Here is a 19,088-nt window from a genome sequence, read left to right on the forward strand (position 1 = left end):
GCAATGCAGGACGAAGATCAAGAAAATCTTTCTATGTTTAGCAGTGGCAGAAGACACATCTTGGGTCAAAAATAATTTCACTTGAGACCATATAAATTGCTTTTTCATTTTGACAGCATTTAAAACTTGTAAAAGATCTGTGAACTTCAAAAATAAAATAATCACACCCTGAGGTCTTGTTGGGGCTGAGGAAGAAGTGAGTCGGGGGCCCAGCCGATGGGCTCGCTGAATATTCAAAGTAGAAGTTAAAGGTAGATGGAACAGTTTTGGTAGAAAAGAAGTGAAGAAAGAAACTGGATCTCCACCTTCAACGCTCTCTGGAAGACCATATAAATGTAAATTATTGTGTCTATTTCGGTTCTCAAGATCTTCTGCATGTTTCTTCAATGCTGAGACATCTTTCTCTAGAGATGCAATTCAAGAAGAGGATTCCTGCAAAGAGCTGGCATTTTCTTCCATCAAACTCATCCTAGACTCCATAGAGGACCATTTATTGTCCAAATTTTGAATTTGAGCATTAGTTTCCTCAATAGATGGCCGTAAGGTCCTGATTTCCTTCAGTATATTATCAAGAGAAACCGGAGATGTAGACTTCGGAGGGGAAGGAGGATCATGTTTATGCCTTTTATTTGCCAAAGACAATAATGACAACTTCGAGGGTAGAAGTGTAGGAAGTCGTTGGACGAGGAGAATGCGCTTGAGCCATGTCAGAAGGAAATATTGAAGCCTCCATCAAAGGAATCATAAAAGGGTGATCCAAACCAAAGAAAATAATCAAGAGGGCATTAGTAACAATTTCTTGCTTTTTCCCATAAACGTCAAATATTGAAGAAAAATCTGAAGCAAATGTCATAGAAGACAAACCAACAAGACCCCTGACTCAGTTCTAAGAGAAAAGGTCCAAGTTCACCAAAAATAATCATTTATCCAAAAATGCACAGTCTAAATCCAAGAAAAATCAGAGAAATAAGTATCCATCCTTTAAATAACCATTATAAACGTAAAAAAAGTTAAAAAATGATGAAGGAACATGAATGTCAGAGCGTTAAATAACGCAAAAGGCATTCATGAAGTGACATAAAAAATAATGCAGTGAGGAAAACAAAATGGCAGCCGGAGTCACCCAGGCAACAAAACTGTGATTTTTAAGGGCAGAAATACCTTGAACGTGCTTCAAAAACAATATAAGTCATTGCAGGCAAAATTCCATCCAATGTTCGTGTCTTGGGGCGATCCATTGAATCAGCATAAATCGGGAAAAGCCTCCCGAACTTCCGATGTGGCACGGAGCTCTACGATCAAGCCGCCATCTTAGGTGGCATCTTAGCCACACCCCCTGCACTTAAGTTTTTATCATGCAATTTTCATTTTCTCTGTTGTCCATTAATATGTATTCTGCCCTCTAGTCTCTTCTAAGGGAGACTACCGGTTCCAAAAGTTGCCTTACAGTTGTTTGGGAGGATTGCTTGCAATTTGGCTAACAACTGGCAATCGCTTGAAGAGCCCAGGGTACAGTGCAGAGGAGCAATGGAATATTGATTGTTAGATAATACTGGGGTGAGTGAGTTGATTTAATCTATTAGCTGACTTTCTGCTGTTTGAATCATTGTAAAAGCAAATACAATCCAATACATTTTTATTGCAACCAGTCAGGAAAGGTTATGCAGGTACCTATGATGTCTTAGCACTTCATTATGAATTCCCTGCAAATCACAATTCAGGTGCAAACTCTTGTAGCACCTGGATAAGGTTTTTATATAGTACATTATTGTGTGCCTTGTGAGTGTTTTGTCACACAATTTTTGTAAGGTAATGCTTAGTGCAAAGTATGCAGCAAACTAAACACATTGTTAATTTAAGCCAGTAGTGGCTCTTCCATGAGAGCGGAGGAGTGTTTCCCCCCGGGAAAAATGCCCCAGAGCAGCTAAAAAATAAAATGGTAATAAAGTTTATCTATTACCATTTTTGTTCAGCACCCCTGCCCTGAACTGATTTTCAGAACAGGGCAATTGCTTCTGAGTAGCAGCAGAGAGCTATGCACTATGTTTATAGAGTGCACGTCCCTCTGCCCGTCTGGCTTGCAACGGCCAGCCTGACATGCGCACTTTAAACTTCTCTAACACAGCTATCTTAAGACAGCTGGGTAAGAGAAAGCATAGGCCTCGAGTGCTCTTAAGAGTGCTGAGAGAGGCCGCTCCCTCCAATCCTGCTGCTTCTCTCATGCAGTTTAACAGCATGAGAACAGTGCCAGGATTGGTTAGTGCAGTTTCCTGGACCCGGAGCTTCAAGGAGAGAAGACACCAGAGCAAGGAGGAGGTCGTGGCAAGTCAGTAAGGTAAGTGCCATTTTTTTGTTTGAGCATAGAAGCGCGCAAGCGCTGCTTTTCTGACGTGTTGTTATCTACGTGGGCCTTTAACCACACCCACCTAACAAGAATGTTTATCTGACTGACCCACCTGTTCAAAGTTGCCTTAGATCGTTTTATGCCCTTATGTCCTAACTTGAAAGTCACAAAAAACAGTTCAACAAAGGAAGTGACATCATTGCACTTCCTAGCATCTTTCTCCAAGAAGTTATGTCATTGGTTTCCAGCAAAAACCTTCTTTAAAAGAGTGTCAGCAGTTTACAGAAGCACACCGTTAAATATTTGACAATCCAGATGCTTAAGTTCAGGTTACTGCCTGCTGAAAAAAGGGTCTTATCACAGACCATGATTCCATCATGTGAAGCATCATATACTTCTGTGGACACTTCCTATGAAACTAGTGTCCTGTTTTTAGGTTGGGTGTGTAAGCGCTTTGACCTGTTGTGAGTATTGTGGGCTTTTAACCATGCCCACTTCACCCCCTTCACTTTCACTCATTTGTGGGCTAGCCTCTCAAAAATCCTTTGTCATCATTGGTAAATGCTTTACATTTGGCCCTCCTTGGGAAGGTTTTGTTACTGTCTTGCAGTCTGACCCTGTTACATGGATATTTGCCAGAGTGCCGATACGTTTGACAGTAAGCGTACTTCTTTTCTCTTTTGCGTCTCTCCTTCCCGCTCATGGCGGCCATTGCGCTTTAAATTGGCTCGCTTATGTCAACAAATGTTTTACTTTTCATTTTCAATTTATGTGGCAAAAAAAAAGTCCAGTTAAGAATTTACAGCGCCAACAGCTCTAACTGGAGCCAATGCGAGACCCATTGCACTGCAAATGCATGTTTATATTACCTTAACCCCATCCATATTGTGCCCACCCCACCACAGTCGCCATTGATTTAAGTATTTTGAAAAGGTGGAGACATGATCTGGTAGCATGTTTTTCCTCATTCTAAGGTCTGAATCGTATAATGTTGCACAGTTTACCATTCAGTAAATCAACCCTGTTTTTTAAAATGTCTTTTGAGAAATCTGTGGTCACAGGAAATGCAGGAACAGCAGGAAATGCAAGAACCCATCACTGGAGATTTAGGGCCTTATTTATGGCTAGTTCAGGCTGGACTTTTCCCATGGGGAACAGGGTCAAGACTGATTTGCATATGACTAGGTCCAAACTGAAATGGCATGGTGAGCAAAAAAACTGATGGATTAAACCCAGATCTGTGACTGGGGATGAATGTTTGATTTGTTCTACCTTCCGTCCATCAACTGTTCTTTTTGCGTTTGTTGCCCCAAGTGGGAAAGGTATGCCCAGACGTGGGTCCCGTGCTCACTATGCCACCAGATTCAACCTAGCCTGGCTGAAGAGAGGTGATACCCCAAAACTGGTCCTAGGATGCTTGTTTCTGGTCCAGGGAGGACCTGGTCTGGCAGTTCGGGCTGGACTGTTCCCATGGGGAACAGGGTCAAGACTGATTTGCATATTACTAGGTCCAAATTGGAATGGCATGGTGAGCAAAAAAACTGATGGATTAAACCCAGATCTGTGACTGGGGGTGAATGTTTGATTTGTTCTACATCCCGTCCATCGACTGTTCTTTTTGCGTTTGTTGCCCCAAGTGGGAAGGGTATGCCCAGACGTGGGTCCCGTGCTCACTATGCCACCAGATTCAAGTTAGCCTGGCTGAAGAGGGGTGATACCCCAAAACCGGCCCCAGGATGATTGTTTCTGGTCCAGGGAGGACCTAGTCTGGCAGTCCGGGCTCGACTGTTCCTATGGGGAACAGGGTCAAGACTGATTTGCATATGACTAGGTCCAAACTGGGATGGCATGGTGAGCAAAAAAACTGATGGATTAAACCCAGATCTGTGACTGGGGGTGAATGTTTGATTTGTTCTACATTCCGTCCATCAACTGTTCTTTTTGTGCGTATTTAGAACTCAGCAGACAGGTTACTCTGCCACAAAGGTGACGGATAACCCATCTGCCGAAATCTAAATCCCATAGGATAGAACGGGATTTAGACATCCGATGACGGGCTATCCATCACTGTTGTGACAGAGTAACAATTGGTTAATTTGTAAATAAAAATGTGCCAGTGTTCAAAATTCTTCTCTGAAACATGTGGCTGCTGCATTTAAATGTGCAAGCACAGAATACTGAGGCAGCGTAATCCTAAAGCCATCTTGGGCCTCTTTAGTCCGTTTACAGCCACTCTCTGCCACTTCAGCCAACTCTTGCAGCTTTCTGCTTCCTCTCTTTGTGACGCCTTCCCGTCTTGGTTTTACTGTGTCTTTTGCATATGGGACTTCTGCTTGCAGTAATTGCCTGATGCAAAAAAAATAAGTGCTGCACCTCACAAATAAGTGCCGGTGCCCTCCAGCACCAACCACCGGCTCAAATTAAGCACTGGGAGTAGCCCGTACGCTGAGTTCTAAATCAGGCCCATGATCATTAAGGATCTCATGGGAGTTTTGGGGTAAGGTTTAGACACCTGTGCATCTTAAATTTCATGCATAAACATATAACATCCCAAATGGAAAGAGTAAATTCACAAGATCCAAAATATTCACAAGAATGTTGTGCATTTGGACACACATGGGATTCATAGCCTTTATACTCTGGAGCCATTTTTTGCAAGCCGTTATGAAACCCAGATGATGTTCAACTGGTGCTACACACAACCGCAGGCTGTTGATCACTATGGTTGAAATGTCTTGTATTTACTCTAAATCAGACCATCATTTTTAGAGGAATAACAGACATGCCAGCTGCTATGCTAATAGTCCACTTTGAATAGAACCTACTTTGAGAAAATTATTCAGTGTCTCAGCAAGCTCCTTTTATCAACTGCTACACAGGAGCAGAGAAACAGACTACTGCCGTCGAGGATTTTGATTTTCCCCAGCAGGTCTTCCACACCTAGAGCAAATTCCATTGGGTAGGAAATTCCGATAAACGGGTTACTAGCGTTAGTTCTGCTTTAATTGCTACGTGGCTGGGGCAGAGGAGAAGAGGACCATTTGAAAAGCTTTTGAAACACACTTTGCTCTCATTAGTTGAACCATTCTGGCCATACAGTTTATGAAGCGACAAGTTCCATGGAGCACCATTTCCCAATTATGCTGGGGCACTCCCATTCCCTGAACGTCTGGACAGTTTTTAGAGGTGCGTTAACAGAGATGCAAATCAATCACTGCTCCAACCTTAAACTGGGTGAGAATGTCAATCATTGAAAGCATAAGAGGAACTTTGCTGCAAAATGTTAGGTCTGGCACTTTTTTCATCTTATGGGTTTCATACGATGAGTGCAGAAAGATGGTCTGCGTACAGGTGCTTTAAAGCAAACTCTCTAGCTGTAGACTGAATGTGATCAAATCCAGAGATAACACCGAACACTAAATGTTTCCTTGCCTTATATAGCAGACTAGCAGCAAAGTTTGATAGAAGAGTTCTGGAATGTCATTCTCAAACCGAGGCCGTCAGCTTCAGCGTGCAAGTTGCATCTCCATAGGAAGGGTTCTGAATCAGCTTGGTATAGAGCTAAGCAATATCCTGATGACTGCTGTGTGTCCTGTGGATTTGGTAGATGAATAAGAGGTAGTTTCTCACACTCCAGGCCTTTTTTGAGGGATTAGATGACATGCACACATTTTGGTTAAAATGTGCTCTTGAACATTTTGGATTATTTGTGAAGCAGCTGTAGGCACGGTGTTTGACATGCCATATCTTTAAGGACTCATCGAGGACATCATGTTGGGCCAAACTGAAGCCCGGACCCCTACCTCGACCATGATTTGGAAAAATGTAGGTTATAACATTAGTCCCCGTAAGGCTTCTACTTTCATTCACCACAAATATAGGTTCAGTGTGGGAAATGATTAAGGTCGAAGAGAGAGAGGTGAGCAGGAGGAATGACTTCTGGCTGGTTGATACACAAGGGAGTCCGAGTACCTGCAGTTACCAGATGTATCTGATAGAGGAGTTATTCGAAAGACTATTTCATGTTGTTGGGCATCACTGAATACTACCCAAAAAGTCAAGCTTGAATGTTCCCCATGAGAATGAGGTGCCTCCGACTCAGTAGGACTACTATCATTGGACCTGAGAGGTTTCAAATCAAATCAAATCAAATCAAATTGACCCAAGGGTAGGTTGCTCCCCCTGCCGTTGCAGCTCCACCAGCCCAGGCTCCTGAACCCTCCAAGCAAGTCCTGCGAAACGACAGTAAGTACTCCCCCCGCCCAGCCCCTCGCCCTGCCCCGCGCTACTCACCTCTTCTCCTGCTTCCCTCTTCATCTTTGATCTTCCTCTTTGCTCTCCAACTGTATTCTTCATCTGTGTTCTTCTTTCTTCCCTGCACCCCGTCCTGCGTGTTCTTTCTTCTGTCCTCATCTGTGTTCTTCTTCTGTGCTCTTCTTTCTTCCCTGCACCCCGTCCTACGTGTTCTCTCTTCTTCTTTGTCCTTCTTCTGTGATCTTCATCTGTATTCTTCATCTGTGGTCTTCTTCTGTGCTCTCCTTCTGTGTATTTCATCTGTGTTTCTTCCCTCTCTTCTGCACCGCGACCTGCGTGTGCTTTCTTCTGTCTTCATCTGTATTCTTCTTCTTTGTACTTCATCTGTGTTTCTTCCTTCTCTTCTGCACCGCGACCTGCGTGTGCTTTCTTCTTCTTTGTCCTTCTTCTGTGTTCTTCATCTGTATTCTTCTTCTGTGTTCTTCTTTACCTTCTCCTTGGCTCTTCTCTCTTCTGCTCCTCGCTCCTCTTCTTCTTTACCTTCTTCCTGGCTCTTCTCTCCTCTCTCTTCTGCTCTTCTGCTCCTGACTCCTCTCTCTGACCTTCCTCACTCCCCTCCACCTCTGTAACCCCCCCCTCCCCTATCTTCCTATCTTTTCTTCCTAACTCCCCGCCACCTTTAAACCCCCACTCCCCTATCTTTTCTCCCCTCTACCTGACCCCCCCACCCTCCGCTTTCCCACCGCCACCACCAGCTCGCCCCCGCCCCCCCTGCTACCCTTCGTCGCCCCACTCCCGGCCCCCGCCGACCCCTCCTCCCCCCCTCCTCCCTCTTATGGCGGCCGTGCGCAGCGGGCGCACCGCTGGCGTGCCTAAGGCGCGCCAAAGGCAAGCCCGTCTGCACCCGTCCGTGCCTGGACCACGCCCAGCGCCACGACCCACCAGCACTCCCAAACCCCGCAGCATAGCTACGACCCCGTCACCCTCCATGCCTTCAACCCGGGGCGCTCCAGCACCTGCTTCCAAGCCAACCCGAAACGCACCCACGGACCCTTCGTATGTCACACCTGCAAACTCACCTTCCACCGCGAAAACACCACGCCCGCCAGCCCACGCGCCAACAACCACCTCAAATGCATCCTGATCAACGCACGCTCCGTCCACAAGCACGCCGTTGAACTATGGGACCTCCTGGACTCCACCGCACCGGACGTCGCCTTCATCACTGAGACCTGGATGAACGCCTCCTCGGCCCCCGACATCGCCATAGCCATCCCCGACGGCTACAAGATTTCAAGGAGAGACCGCACCAACCAAGTAGGTGGAGGAATCGCCATCGTCTTCAAGGACTCCATCAACGTCACCACCTCCACCGAAGACACCCCCCTCGCCGCCGAACACCTGCACTTCCAGATCCACACCGACCCCAGGACCACACTCAGAGGAACTCTCATCTACCGACCCCTTGGACCACGCGCCCTCTTCAGCGACTCCATCACTGACTTCATCTCCCCGCACACCCTTGCCTCGCCGGACTACATCCTCCGCAGTGACCTTAACTTCCACCTGGAACAGAACAACGACCTCAACACCACCGCCCTGCACGACAACCTCGCCAACCTCGGCCTCAAGCAACTGGTGAACACCCCCACCCACATCGCCGGACACACGCTAGACCCCATCTTCTCCGCCAGCAACCACATATCCTTCAGCCACTCCTTAGCTATACACTGGACCGACCACAGATGTGTCCACTTCACCTTCCGACGCGAGACTCGCCACCTCCGCACACAACCCATCCCACGTCGACAGTGGAACAAAATCCCCAAGGAACAGCTTCTCTCCACTCTCAACGACAACCAACCCACCTTCTCCTCCGACCCCAACGACGCAGCCCTCAGCCTCACAAATTGGATCACCAACTGCGCAGACAACCTCGCTCCCCTCAGACGCCTCCCAAGACAGACCAACACCAAAAAACCTCTCTGGTTCACCGACACCCTTAAGGAATCAAAGAAAACCTGCTGCACCCTCGAGAAAGCCTGGCGCAAGGACCACACCACAGACAACATGACTGCCCTCAAGAACGCTACCCGCGAACACCACCAACTGATCCGCGCCGCCAAAAGAAATTTCTTCACAGAAAGACTGGACAAAAACAGCCACAACAGCAGAGAACTCTTCAACATTGTCAAAGAGCTCTCCAACCCTAACGCCAACGCCATCACGCCCTCACAAGACCTCTGCAACTCCCTCGCCACCTTCTTCCATCGTAAGATCACTGACCTACATGACAGCTTCGGACACCAGACCCAGCCAACAACCACAGAACCTACAACCCCAGCTATCACCCTCAACACCTGGACTTACATCAACATGGAAGAGACCAAAGCCACCATGAACTCCATCCACTCCGGTGCCCCCTCGGACCCCTGCCCACACTTCATCTTCAACAAAGCCGATGACATCATCGCCCCGCACCTCCAGACCATCATCAACAGCTCGTTTTCGTCTGCTACCTTCCCCGAGAGCTGGAAACACGATGAAGTCAACGCCCCACTGAAAAAACCTACGGCGGACCCTAGCGACCTGAAGAACTTCCGCCCCATCTCGCTCCTCCCATTCCCGCCAAAGTCATAGAGAAGACCGTCAACAAGCAACTTACCAACTTCCTTGAAGACAACAGCCTACTCGACCCCTCTCAGTCCGGATTCCGAGCCAATCACAGCACAGAAACCGCCCTCATCTCAGTCACAGACGACATCAGAACCCTGATGGACAACGGAGAAACAGTCGCCCTCATTCTCCTCGACCTCTCGGCTGCCTTTGACACCGTCTGCCACCGAACCCTAATATCCCGCCTCCGCTCCACCGGGATCCAAGGACAGGCCCTGGACTGGATCACCTCCTTCCTCTCCAACCGCTCCCAAAGAGTCTACCTCCCACCTTTTCGCTCAGACCCCACCGAGATCATCTGCGGCGTCCCACAAGGCTCCTCGCTCAGCCCAACACTCTTCAATGTCTACATGAGCCCCCTCGCCGACATCGTACGCAAACACAGCATCATCATCACCTCCTACGCCGACGACACTCAACTGATACTTTCCCAAACCAAGGACCCCACCAGCGCCAAGACCAACCTGCAAGATGGAATGAAAGATGTCGCAGATTGGATGAAACTCAGCCGTCTGAAACTGAACTCAGACAAAACAGAAGTCCTCATCCTCGGAAACACCCCGACCGCCTGGGACGACTCATGGTGGCCCACGGCCCTTGGCACCGCACCGACCCCCTCAGACCACGCACGCAACCTCGGTTTCATCTTGGACCCACTTCTTACCATGACCAAACAAATCAATGCCGTTTCATCCTCCTGCTTCCTCACCCTCCGCATGTTCCGAAAGATCTTCCGTTGGATCCTCGCCTGCCCCAGAAAGACCGTGACCCACGCCCTTGTCACGAGCCGCCTGGACTACGGCAACACACTATACGCAGGAACCACCGCTAAACTCCAGAAACGTCTGCAACGAATTCAAAACACCTCCGCCCGCCTCATCCTCAACATACCCCGCAACAGCCACATCTCCGCCCACCTGAGACACATGCACTGGCTTCCCGTCAACAAAAGGATCACCTTCCGACTCCTCACCCACGCACACAAAGCCCTCCACAACAATAGGCCCGAACTCCTCAACCGCCGCCTCAGCTTCTACACTCCCACTCGTCCTCTTCGCTCCGCCAACCTCGCTCTCGCCGCTGTCCCTCGCATCCGCCGCACCACGGCAGGTGGGAGGTCCTTCTCCTACCTGGCGGCCAAGACATGGAACTCCCTCCCCACCATCCTCAGGACAACCCAGGACCACTCCGCTTTCCGGAGACTACTCAAGACCTGGCTCTTCGAGCAGCAGTAATCCATTCCCCCTAGCGCCTTGAGACCCGCACGGGTGAGTAGCCCGCTTTATAAATATTTATGATTTGATTTGAGGGGTTTGAACTCAATGTAGTCATCATGGCCAGAGGCACCATTTATAGTGGAGTAGAAGCCATCTGCCTGCCACTGTGTGTAATTTAGTGTGACTTAGGAATGTTTGAATGGAATAATTAACCAGGCCTTTTTGTTCATATTTGCAGCATTATCAATGGTGAGCTGATAATGTCCTCTACAGGAGAGCGCTCACACTCTTGTGCAGGGTTTAAAGTTTATTATGATATATGCCAGTTCTATGCAATAATATATGTAATACAGCATTCATCCGGAATAGCAGGGTCAACTTACAAGTACATCTCACTCAGAAGCAGATGACTTACACTGACATTCATTCTGACCCTAGAGTCGACCCCTGCTCACAAACGGATGAGCCGCGCGGTTAATGTTTGTTCCACTCTCCTGAGCTGCTTGTTAGCCAGAGGTGTCCTACACCTACTCTGAAGCAGCTTCCCTTCTTTGTCCTAAAGTAGCTGATCTGCTGTCTCTCCTCATAATATTCACCGGAACCTTACACAGCATTAATACACTCAAAGATCCATCACTGCAGGTACGTATTGATCAAGTTCTCTCCATATGGAGTTGACCTCTTCTTTCTTCTGCAGAGTGATACTTCGTTAAGGATTCCTCTCAGGCTTACTAACATTGGTTTGAGGTACTGGGTTTTTTAGAACCGGTACTGATCCGGTAACCCAGCGGTGCCAGGGTACACCCAAAGACCTCGGGTACTTTCCTGATTCAGACTACAGAAACTCAGAGTCTTCTAGGTGAAGTCAAAGATCGAATTTATTGGCTGCAACCAATTGACAAGTGTCCTAGAAGTACAACAGCACGATTTGTATGTTCTCAGGAGACTGTGTGTCAATGCAAAATCAGGTTTCCTTATATACAGTTTTTTAAGCTTCAGGCAAACATTCTTGACATTTTGGTTGGTCATTCACATGTTTTCACTACAAAGGAAAAACCAGTGTCATGATGAAACCTCATATTTCATGTCATCCAGCCCATAATAAATTACCCGGCAAGGCCTAGAATTTCACATCAGATAAGTGTGGACCCCCAATAAAAACGGGCACCTCCCCCTCGTAAAGTAAGAAGAAGAAAAGAGCAGGTGCAGGTGTGAGCAAGTTAGGCAGGGTGTGTGAGCGATAATAAGGGTTTTATGGCCTGGTGTGCCTTGATGCTATCTGATTCGGCCACTGGGAGAGGGACTGACCAAACAGGTTTGGCCTGAGGCAATGGTTCCAGCTTGCCCAGGTCAGAGAAAAGTCAATCAAGGTGTACGTGTCCTTGGAATCAAATATGACTGTATTATAAGCCTATGTGAGGGCAAGTTTTAAAAAGGGCTGCCGTGTATAAAATGGGAGCCACGAGTGCAGGACGAAAATGGCGATTTCGAGGTGAAAACGCTGCTGGAATTGAGCGAAAATGCTCATGCTTAGTGTACTAGTCATTATCGGTCTTTTGATACTAAAATCGTACTGCTGTGGCAAAGTAAATTACATGGGTCCAGAATTTTTAGAACCACAGGTTGCCCAGAAACATTGCACCTCCTGTAGATTCGCCACATCTATGCCTCTCTCGATTTAGAGGCCAACACTCACTGCTCCACAAAGGCCAACAGCACCAGCAACCAGTGTGAGTGGCTGCCTTGAAAACCTGGCCCCAGGCTTCAAGGCATGCATCACTGGTTATACTTTGAAACCTGTGTCCAGTGGCAGACGGGAATTCCTAGGTACCTGTCTATTTGCGGCAGAAAATTGTAGTTCAGAAAAAGGTCTGAGGTGTGGGTAGAAAAGAGGTAATCATTACCCCACCGAACCGTGCTTTAATTGTGCATCATTACACACACAAGGCCTTGATGTATGGGATGCCTTGTTTAGTACGGAACAAAGACAAGAAAGTAATGGGGCATCACACAGGGTTCAAAATTGATTTTGCTTTTGTGCCGCGCAAACCTAGTCAAGTCACCGACTGTGCAGATAGGGCCAACCATTAATCTGAGAGAAGGTCGTCTCAGTGTAGACATATTTGTTTTGTTAACAAATATATAATCTATGTCAATTTTCATCTAATCTAGATCACTTTCTAGATCTCTTAATAGCTGTGTAGTGAACTGAAAATGTTTGAGGGGGGTTTCGATGATATATGAAGAGCAGCACATTATATGAGAATGAAGACGTTTAATATCAGGGCCTAGACGTACAATTAAAGAGGCTAGTACAAAGAAAAACTGAAAGGAAAATGGGGTAGCTAAACTAGCAGACAAAATCAGTTGCAATTTAAACACAAGCTCTGGCAAAGTCAACAAGTCGCACCTTTTCGACCTTTTATATTTGTGAATGCTTTTTGACAATGCTGTTTTGCTTTGAAAAACAAGGGGCTATTGCTGTATTGCTGATGTCGAGCAGCACCAGCAATTTGTTTCAGAAAAAAACACAGAGGCGCACACGCACGCATACATTATCACCTGTGCCTCGTGATGCTATGACAACACCAGGATCAAACAAATTGTACACACATCAAAAATCACAACGCTTTCTTTAACCGCATTCTGAACAAACACAGCTTCAATTATCCTCACAAAAACCATATATCACAAACACCTGCAGTTTAATCAGGAAAGTACCGTCTTTACCCACATGATGCATGCAGTCAATTCAATTCTAGGACCAGCAACAGCAATGTGCCCTTACTACACAAAGGCTGCAACAATTCCCTTACCACAATCAATACTACCACATCTTCCATCCCCCATCAAGACTACTAACCGACCCTGAAAAGATCAAGACTAACATGGCTGATAACTCCACCGATCAAGACATCGACACTGCTCCAATCCATATAGAACCACAGCACCTGCACTGGCACCATCAAGACTGCCAGCTATTCCCCTAACATTTTCAAGACTAACCACACCCCCTCATAATCAATGAAGACTACAAACATCAATTAACTTCATGAAGATGAGCATAAACTCCCTTAACCTCATTAAGAACACTGTCTCTTTCTCTGACACAATCAGTTTCACCAAATCTATCCTAACACAATCAAGAAGATCACTACTCCTATAACCCACGGACACCACAACACACATCATCAAAATCACTGACAACTCACAACCCCATCAAGGTTGGCATTACACCTTTATGCACTATTGTGACAATAAATACCACCACTAACTCCATGAAGACCAAAATTCCAACTGCAAGAACACCACTCACAACTCTCCTAACCTGCCTAAACAATCAACATTTTCACTAAACCCATGCGTGACAAACACCTGCCCTTTAGTCATTCAGCATTGCGATCAACAGCACCTTCCCTAACATCAGCAATACCCAATCAAACACATTTCTTTGTAAAAACATTTCCAAATGATATTAGGAGCACCAGTGTACGTCCAACATCTTCAGTAACATAAACATGTTTTCTCACACAACACACAAAACGCCTTCTAGCATAATGAAACCCAAAGGCATTAACCATTACTCATAACTGTGCAGCTCATTTCTGAAAGTTCGCTCATGATCGCCGTCCGTTGCTTAAAGCCACTGAAATCACAAACATTTGAAGGTGATTACAATCCCCCTTTGCCACACCATACCATTTAAACACTTCATCTGAGCTCATAGTGAAGTTAGCTCATGCAAGAGACCACAACCACAGCATGCGAAATGGTGACTGACTAAACCTAGTTGTAATATCTCACTTTTCTACTATTCTTAGGAGAAATTGGAGATTGGAAAAATCATTTCACTGTGTCACAGAATGAGGCCTTCAATGAGGATTACAAACACAAAATGGCGGGGTCGACGCTGACCTTCTGCATGGAAAAATGACTTCACACGCTATTGAAAGAATGCTGATTGAAGAGGCTGAGAAGTCTGCAGAAGGCGGGGAGTAAATGACACCACAGGGGCTTGGCTCAGACATTTCTCCAGCATCTCCCTTCACACTTTCCCTTAATGTGACATGATCTGTTCAAGCCTGGACTTGCGATCTCACAGTGGAGTGTTTACGCCGCCTGAACAGATTTTCTTAAATTTTCAGCAAAGAGGTTTGAAGAAGATAGTGGAAGATTTGGGGAGAGCAACAAATAGCCAACTGTATTTCTCACAAATAAATCCAGCCATGTTCATATTTCTCAGTTAACAACTGAATAGCTACACATTTATCAACAGTCCTTCGTTAATGTTATTTCTAAATTTTAAGTATTGGCGGGCAAAATGTCATATGAAGGCAGTTTTTTCAGGATTTAAAAAGCACAGGATTTCCTAAACGAACTAGATCCTGTACCCAGAAAACAGGAAACAATTTTGCCAATTGGAACTCCCAAATTTAAACACAGAGTAATCCATCCTCAACTCAATTGGAAAGAATCCCACTGAAAAAACCTACACAAACTACACAAGGGTAGCGGAGGAAATACACATGCAGTGTTGTCAAGACCAAGGCCATATTCTTTGAAACACATATAAACAACATTACAAATCACTGAAGGAAACTGTTTCAAACTGCTTGAGCTCATCAAACAACAACCTACCCCAACTGAAGTAACTCCATCACTGACAGTGGACCAACACCTGATGCACATCAACAGTTGGTCCTTTTGGCATCTAGCAACTTTTAAAGGTATTGCGCACTTAGGGCCAGATGTAGCAAGCCTTTTGCGCCTCGCAAACTGCGAAAAACGCAGTTTGCGAGGCGCAAAAGGCCAAACGTGATGCAGAACCTCAAATTGCGAATCGGTACCGACTCGCAATTTGAGGCTGCGACTCGCAAATAGGAAGGGGTGTTCCCTTCCTATTTGCGACCGCATCGCCATGTAGAGTTGCTTTGGGACCGCAAATGCGGTCGCAAACCAACTCGCAGTTACCATCCACTTGAAGTGGATGGTAACTCATTCGCAAAAGGGAAGGGGTCCCCATGGGACCCCTTCCCCTTTGTGAATGCTACAAAAAAAAAAATGTCAGAGCAGGCAGTGGTCCTATGGACCACTGCCTACTCTGAAAAAACCGAAACTAAATGGTTTTGGTATTTTTTCTTTTTGCAGCTCGTTTTCCTTTAAGGAAAACGGGCTGCAAAAAGAAAAAAAAAAGACTGCTTTATTTAAAAGCAGTCACAGACATGGTGGTCTGCTGTCTCCATCAGGTCACCATCCCTGTGAGTGCCTAGACTCGCTATGGGGTCGCAAACTGCGACCCACCTCATTAATATTCATGAGGTGGGTCTTTGCAACCCCATAGCGAGTCGCAGAAGGTGTCTGAGACACCTTTCTGCATCTCGTATTGTGAGTTGCAATTTGCGAGTCTCTATGACTCGCAAATTGCAAGTCGCAATTTGATACGTACCTACATCTGGCCCTTAGTCACCCTCATGAAACCATATTCTTACGCTCTAGTTCCTCCGTCTAAGTATCTGGCAAAATCATGAATCACCATTGTCCTCTCCAACAGGCTCAGAATCATACATGCATCCATATCCCAAGGAACTTTATCATATGAACTAAAAAACACTGGAATTCTCAGCCCAATCTTGAAAAACCCCAAAGCAGACCTCAAGACAAATTTCTCAAAACACGTGCTTCTGAGTAGACTGAATGAGTCTGAGAGAGATTGGGTCATAATGAGGGAGTCTAAGTGAGTCAGAGTGAGATTGGGTCAGAATGAGTGATGTTGAGTGTGAATGATTGAGACTAATTGAGTATGAGTAAGTCAGGGTGATACTGTGTGAATCAGTATGAGAATGACTGAATAAATAGGTGAGATTGAGTGAATTGGAGTGAGGCTGAATAAGAATGACTGAGATTCACTGCTATTGAGTTGGAATGAGTGAGTCAAAATGAGTGAGACTTAGTGAACCAGAATGAGATTGAGTCAATCAGAATGACTGGTACTGAGTGAATCATGGAGAATGAGTGAGGTAGAGGGAGACTGAGTGATACTGAACAGGAATAAGTGTCAGTGAGACTTAGAGAAACTGTGTGAGACTGAGTGAGAATGAGTGAGTCACAGTGAGATTGGATGAGTCAGTATGAGTGAGACTAAGTTAGTCAAAGTGAGATTGAGTGAATCAGACTGAATGGAATGGAGCGTGAGTAAGTTAAAATTAGTGAGACTTAGCAGGTCAGAGTGAGAATAAATTCGACTGTGAGTCAGCAAGACTGAGTGTGTCAGAGTAAGTAGACGTGAATGCAGTGCGAATGAGAGTAAATGAGCGAAACTAAGTGAGGATGACTGAGAAAGGGAGACAGTGTGTAAGCGAGTGTGATAGAATCCCCTAACACCCAAGCAGAAGTCAGGATCGCCCACTGGAAATTAAGCCAAGGATTACACCCCACCACATTTAAAGGCCACCAGCCGCTGCCTCTGAGCTATGATTAACGAGACTGCTCTGAAACACCTAGCTTTTCCTCTTGCAAGATGATTTCAACATGTTTTGCAAGCCTGTGTTTTCTCAATCCAGAATGATGTCCCTCCTCCTCTTGCTGTCATCCACATTTCTTGCACCCCAGTACATGCTGCTGCGAAAATTGTATCAGTTGGCAAGAAATATGATCACATTACCACGCACCACAATCTCTGAAGCATGTTGAACTGTTAAAATGTCCTGCATCACTTATAAAGCAGCAAGATTGAACACCCCAAGACACTAAATAAATAAATTAGCATTCTTCGCAGGATGCTCTATTCTGTAAAGCAGCACAATGGGCATCTGGACCCTCAGGGCAAAATTAAAAATCAGACACATTAATTCTTTGTTCATGCACCCATGAGATTTAAAGTATCCACAGGACATCAGATTTACTTCTATCCTTTTTCCTTAAAAATGTATTGACACTTTACCTACTCCTGAACCACTTGCATATCACAAAACCTTGACACCCCCTAAAATTGTTCGTCCCTCGGAGCTTCCTGGTTGGAGTAAAAACAGATTAAGAACGTCTAGACACGCTCCACCTTAGACCATTTTACATGTCTTTCTCTGCTCTGCATAACAACAACAAGCTTTCCATGTTATTATATATCTCTAGTTACTATCACCATAGTATACTGTACTGTTTCATAATTGTATGTGTAACTTTCTACTGTACCTCCGTAAACTCATATTAACATTTGAAGCTACACCTGGAAAATGTTCTAACGTTTTGATGTATAAATCTGATCTCTTATCTCTCGCTTACACTTATTAAATATAATGACGGTATCGTGTTGCTTTGTAATTTTGTAATCAAAATACTTCTATTTAAAACACTTCCTTAATATTATTTCAATGCCCAAGAAAACAGGTATCAGTATTTTATAAACTCACTTCAGGAGAATATGACAATAGCATCAAGAGTAGATTCAGTACTGCAGTGAAGTTCTATATTATTTTAGGTCTCATTAACGATTGTATCAAATTCTCTAGGCACAGGCTCAGAAAGGACATAACAAAATATTCCAGCCATTATTCTCAGTGCCCAAAGTTCCCATCCCCAGAAGAGTCTGCCAATATCCGTGGCTCCAATAACCGCTTCCATTTTCCAACCTCTCACTTTGCTGTATATTGGATGGCATATTTGTTATTTATTTTATCACTAGAACACATCTCCTTGCAGTGGTGGTAAAACAATGCTCATAGTGCTTGAGCTGCCATCAATGTCACATTACTGAAACTTTTAGAGATTGTGTGGTAAGGTTGTGGTATGTACCTAGAGGTGCATTTTGGAGCTGCAGAAAGTGACATTTGTGTGCTGCAGAAAGTGACAAGGAACACTACAGATATTTCTCCTTGTTACGCCTCACCTGGGAAGCCTGGCTTTTTGACACTTCTCAGGTTTACTAGTCTTTTTCAATCTGAAAATGTGCCAATAAAATAATACGTGAATGTGTGGGGACACCCATGCTCCACCCAAGGAGTGCCTTTCCAATGCAGAGTAACGCAAGGCAATGACTTGTGCTGCATTGCCTTACCACAGATTTACCATACCATGCAGAGACTCATGCGGTGGCTCTGCGTGGCATACTGAATCTCATTTAAAGGCTTGTGTTGCATTACATGATGCAACGGTGATGCAAGCCCTTGAAAACCGGGGCTACACAGTTTTACTGATAAAACTATTCAGTGCACAAAGGATAATGGCGGTCATTACAACATTGGCGGTAAAAGCCGCTTCCCACCGTGCAGAAGACCGCCAACACACCGCCGCGGAAATCCGCTACAGATATTATGACCCACATCTCGGAATCCGCCAAAAGTCAGACACCCACACAAGTCCGCCACACCAAAGTTCAGTGATAAACTGGCGAAAACAAAACCTCCACCGTCACGCCAACAGAAATACGCCCACACTATCACGACACACGAATCCACGCGGCGGTCTTTCAACCGCGGTATTCCATTGGCGATACACACCGCCGCGCTCAAAATACACCCACTCTTACAAAACACAGCCACATTGGACAATTCCAAATACACACACCTGATACACATACACACACCACTCCCACACACCCATTA

At 45.6% G+C, this 19,088-nt stretch overlaps 1 protein-coding gene across 2 annotated transcripts in view; it reads left to right on the top strand.

Moving 5' to 3' along the window:
• Window positions 1-15,482, top strand: part of LOC138304173 (sulfotransferase 1C1-like) — a 283,807-nt gene extending 268,325 nt beyond the window's left edge. The window contains exon 9 of one of the 2 annotated variants that reach the window (XR_011205515.1): window positions 14,313-14,404. Coding sequence is in view for 1 of the 2 variants with exons in the window: in XM_069244005.1 (XP_069100106.1) it covers window positions 14,313-14,425 (113 nt within the window). In the remaining variant the exon portion in view is untranslated. Of the gene's footprint in view, window positions 1-14,312 lie in introns of both variants that reach the window. The other variant, XM_069244005.1, reaches the window with a different exon arrangement.
• Window positions 15,483-19,088: the final 3,606 nt, after the last annotated feature.

The sequence above is a fragment of the Pleurodeles waltl genome, chromosome 7, assembly GCF_031143425.1.
Source record: "Pleurodeles waltl isolate 20211129_DDA chromosome 7, aPleWal1.hap1.20221129, whole genome shotgun sequence".
NCBI classification, from domain to species: domain Eukaryota; kingdom Metazoa; phylum Chordata; class Amphibia; order Caudata; family Salamandridae; genus Pleurodeles; species Pleurodeles waltl.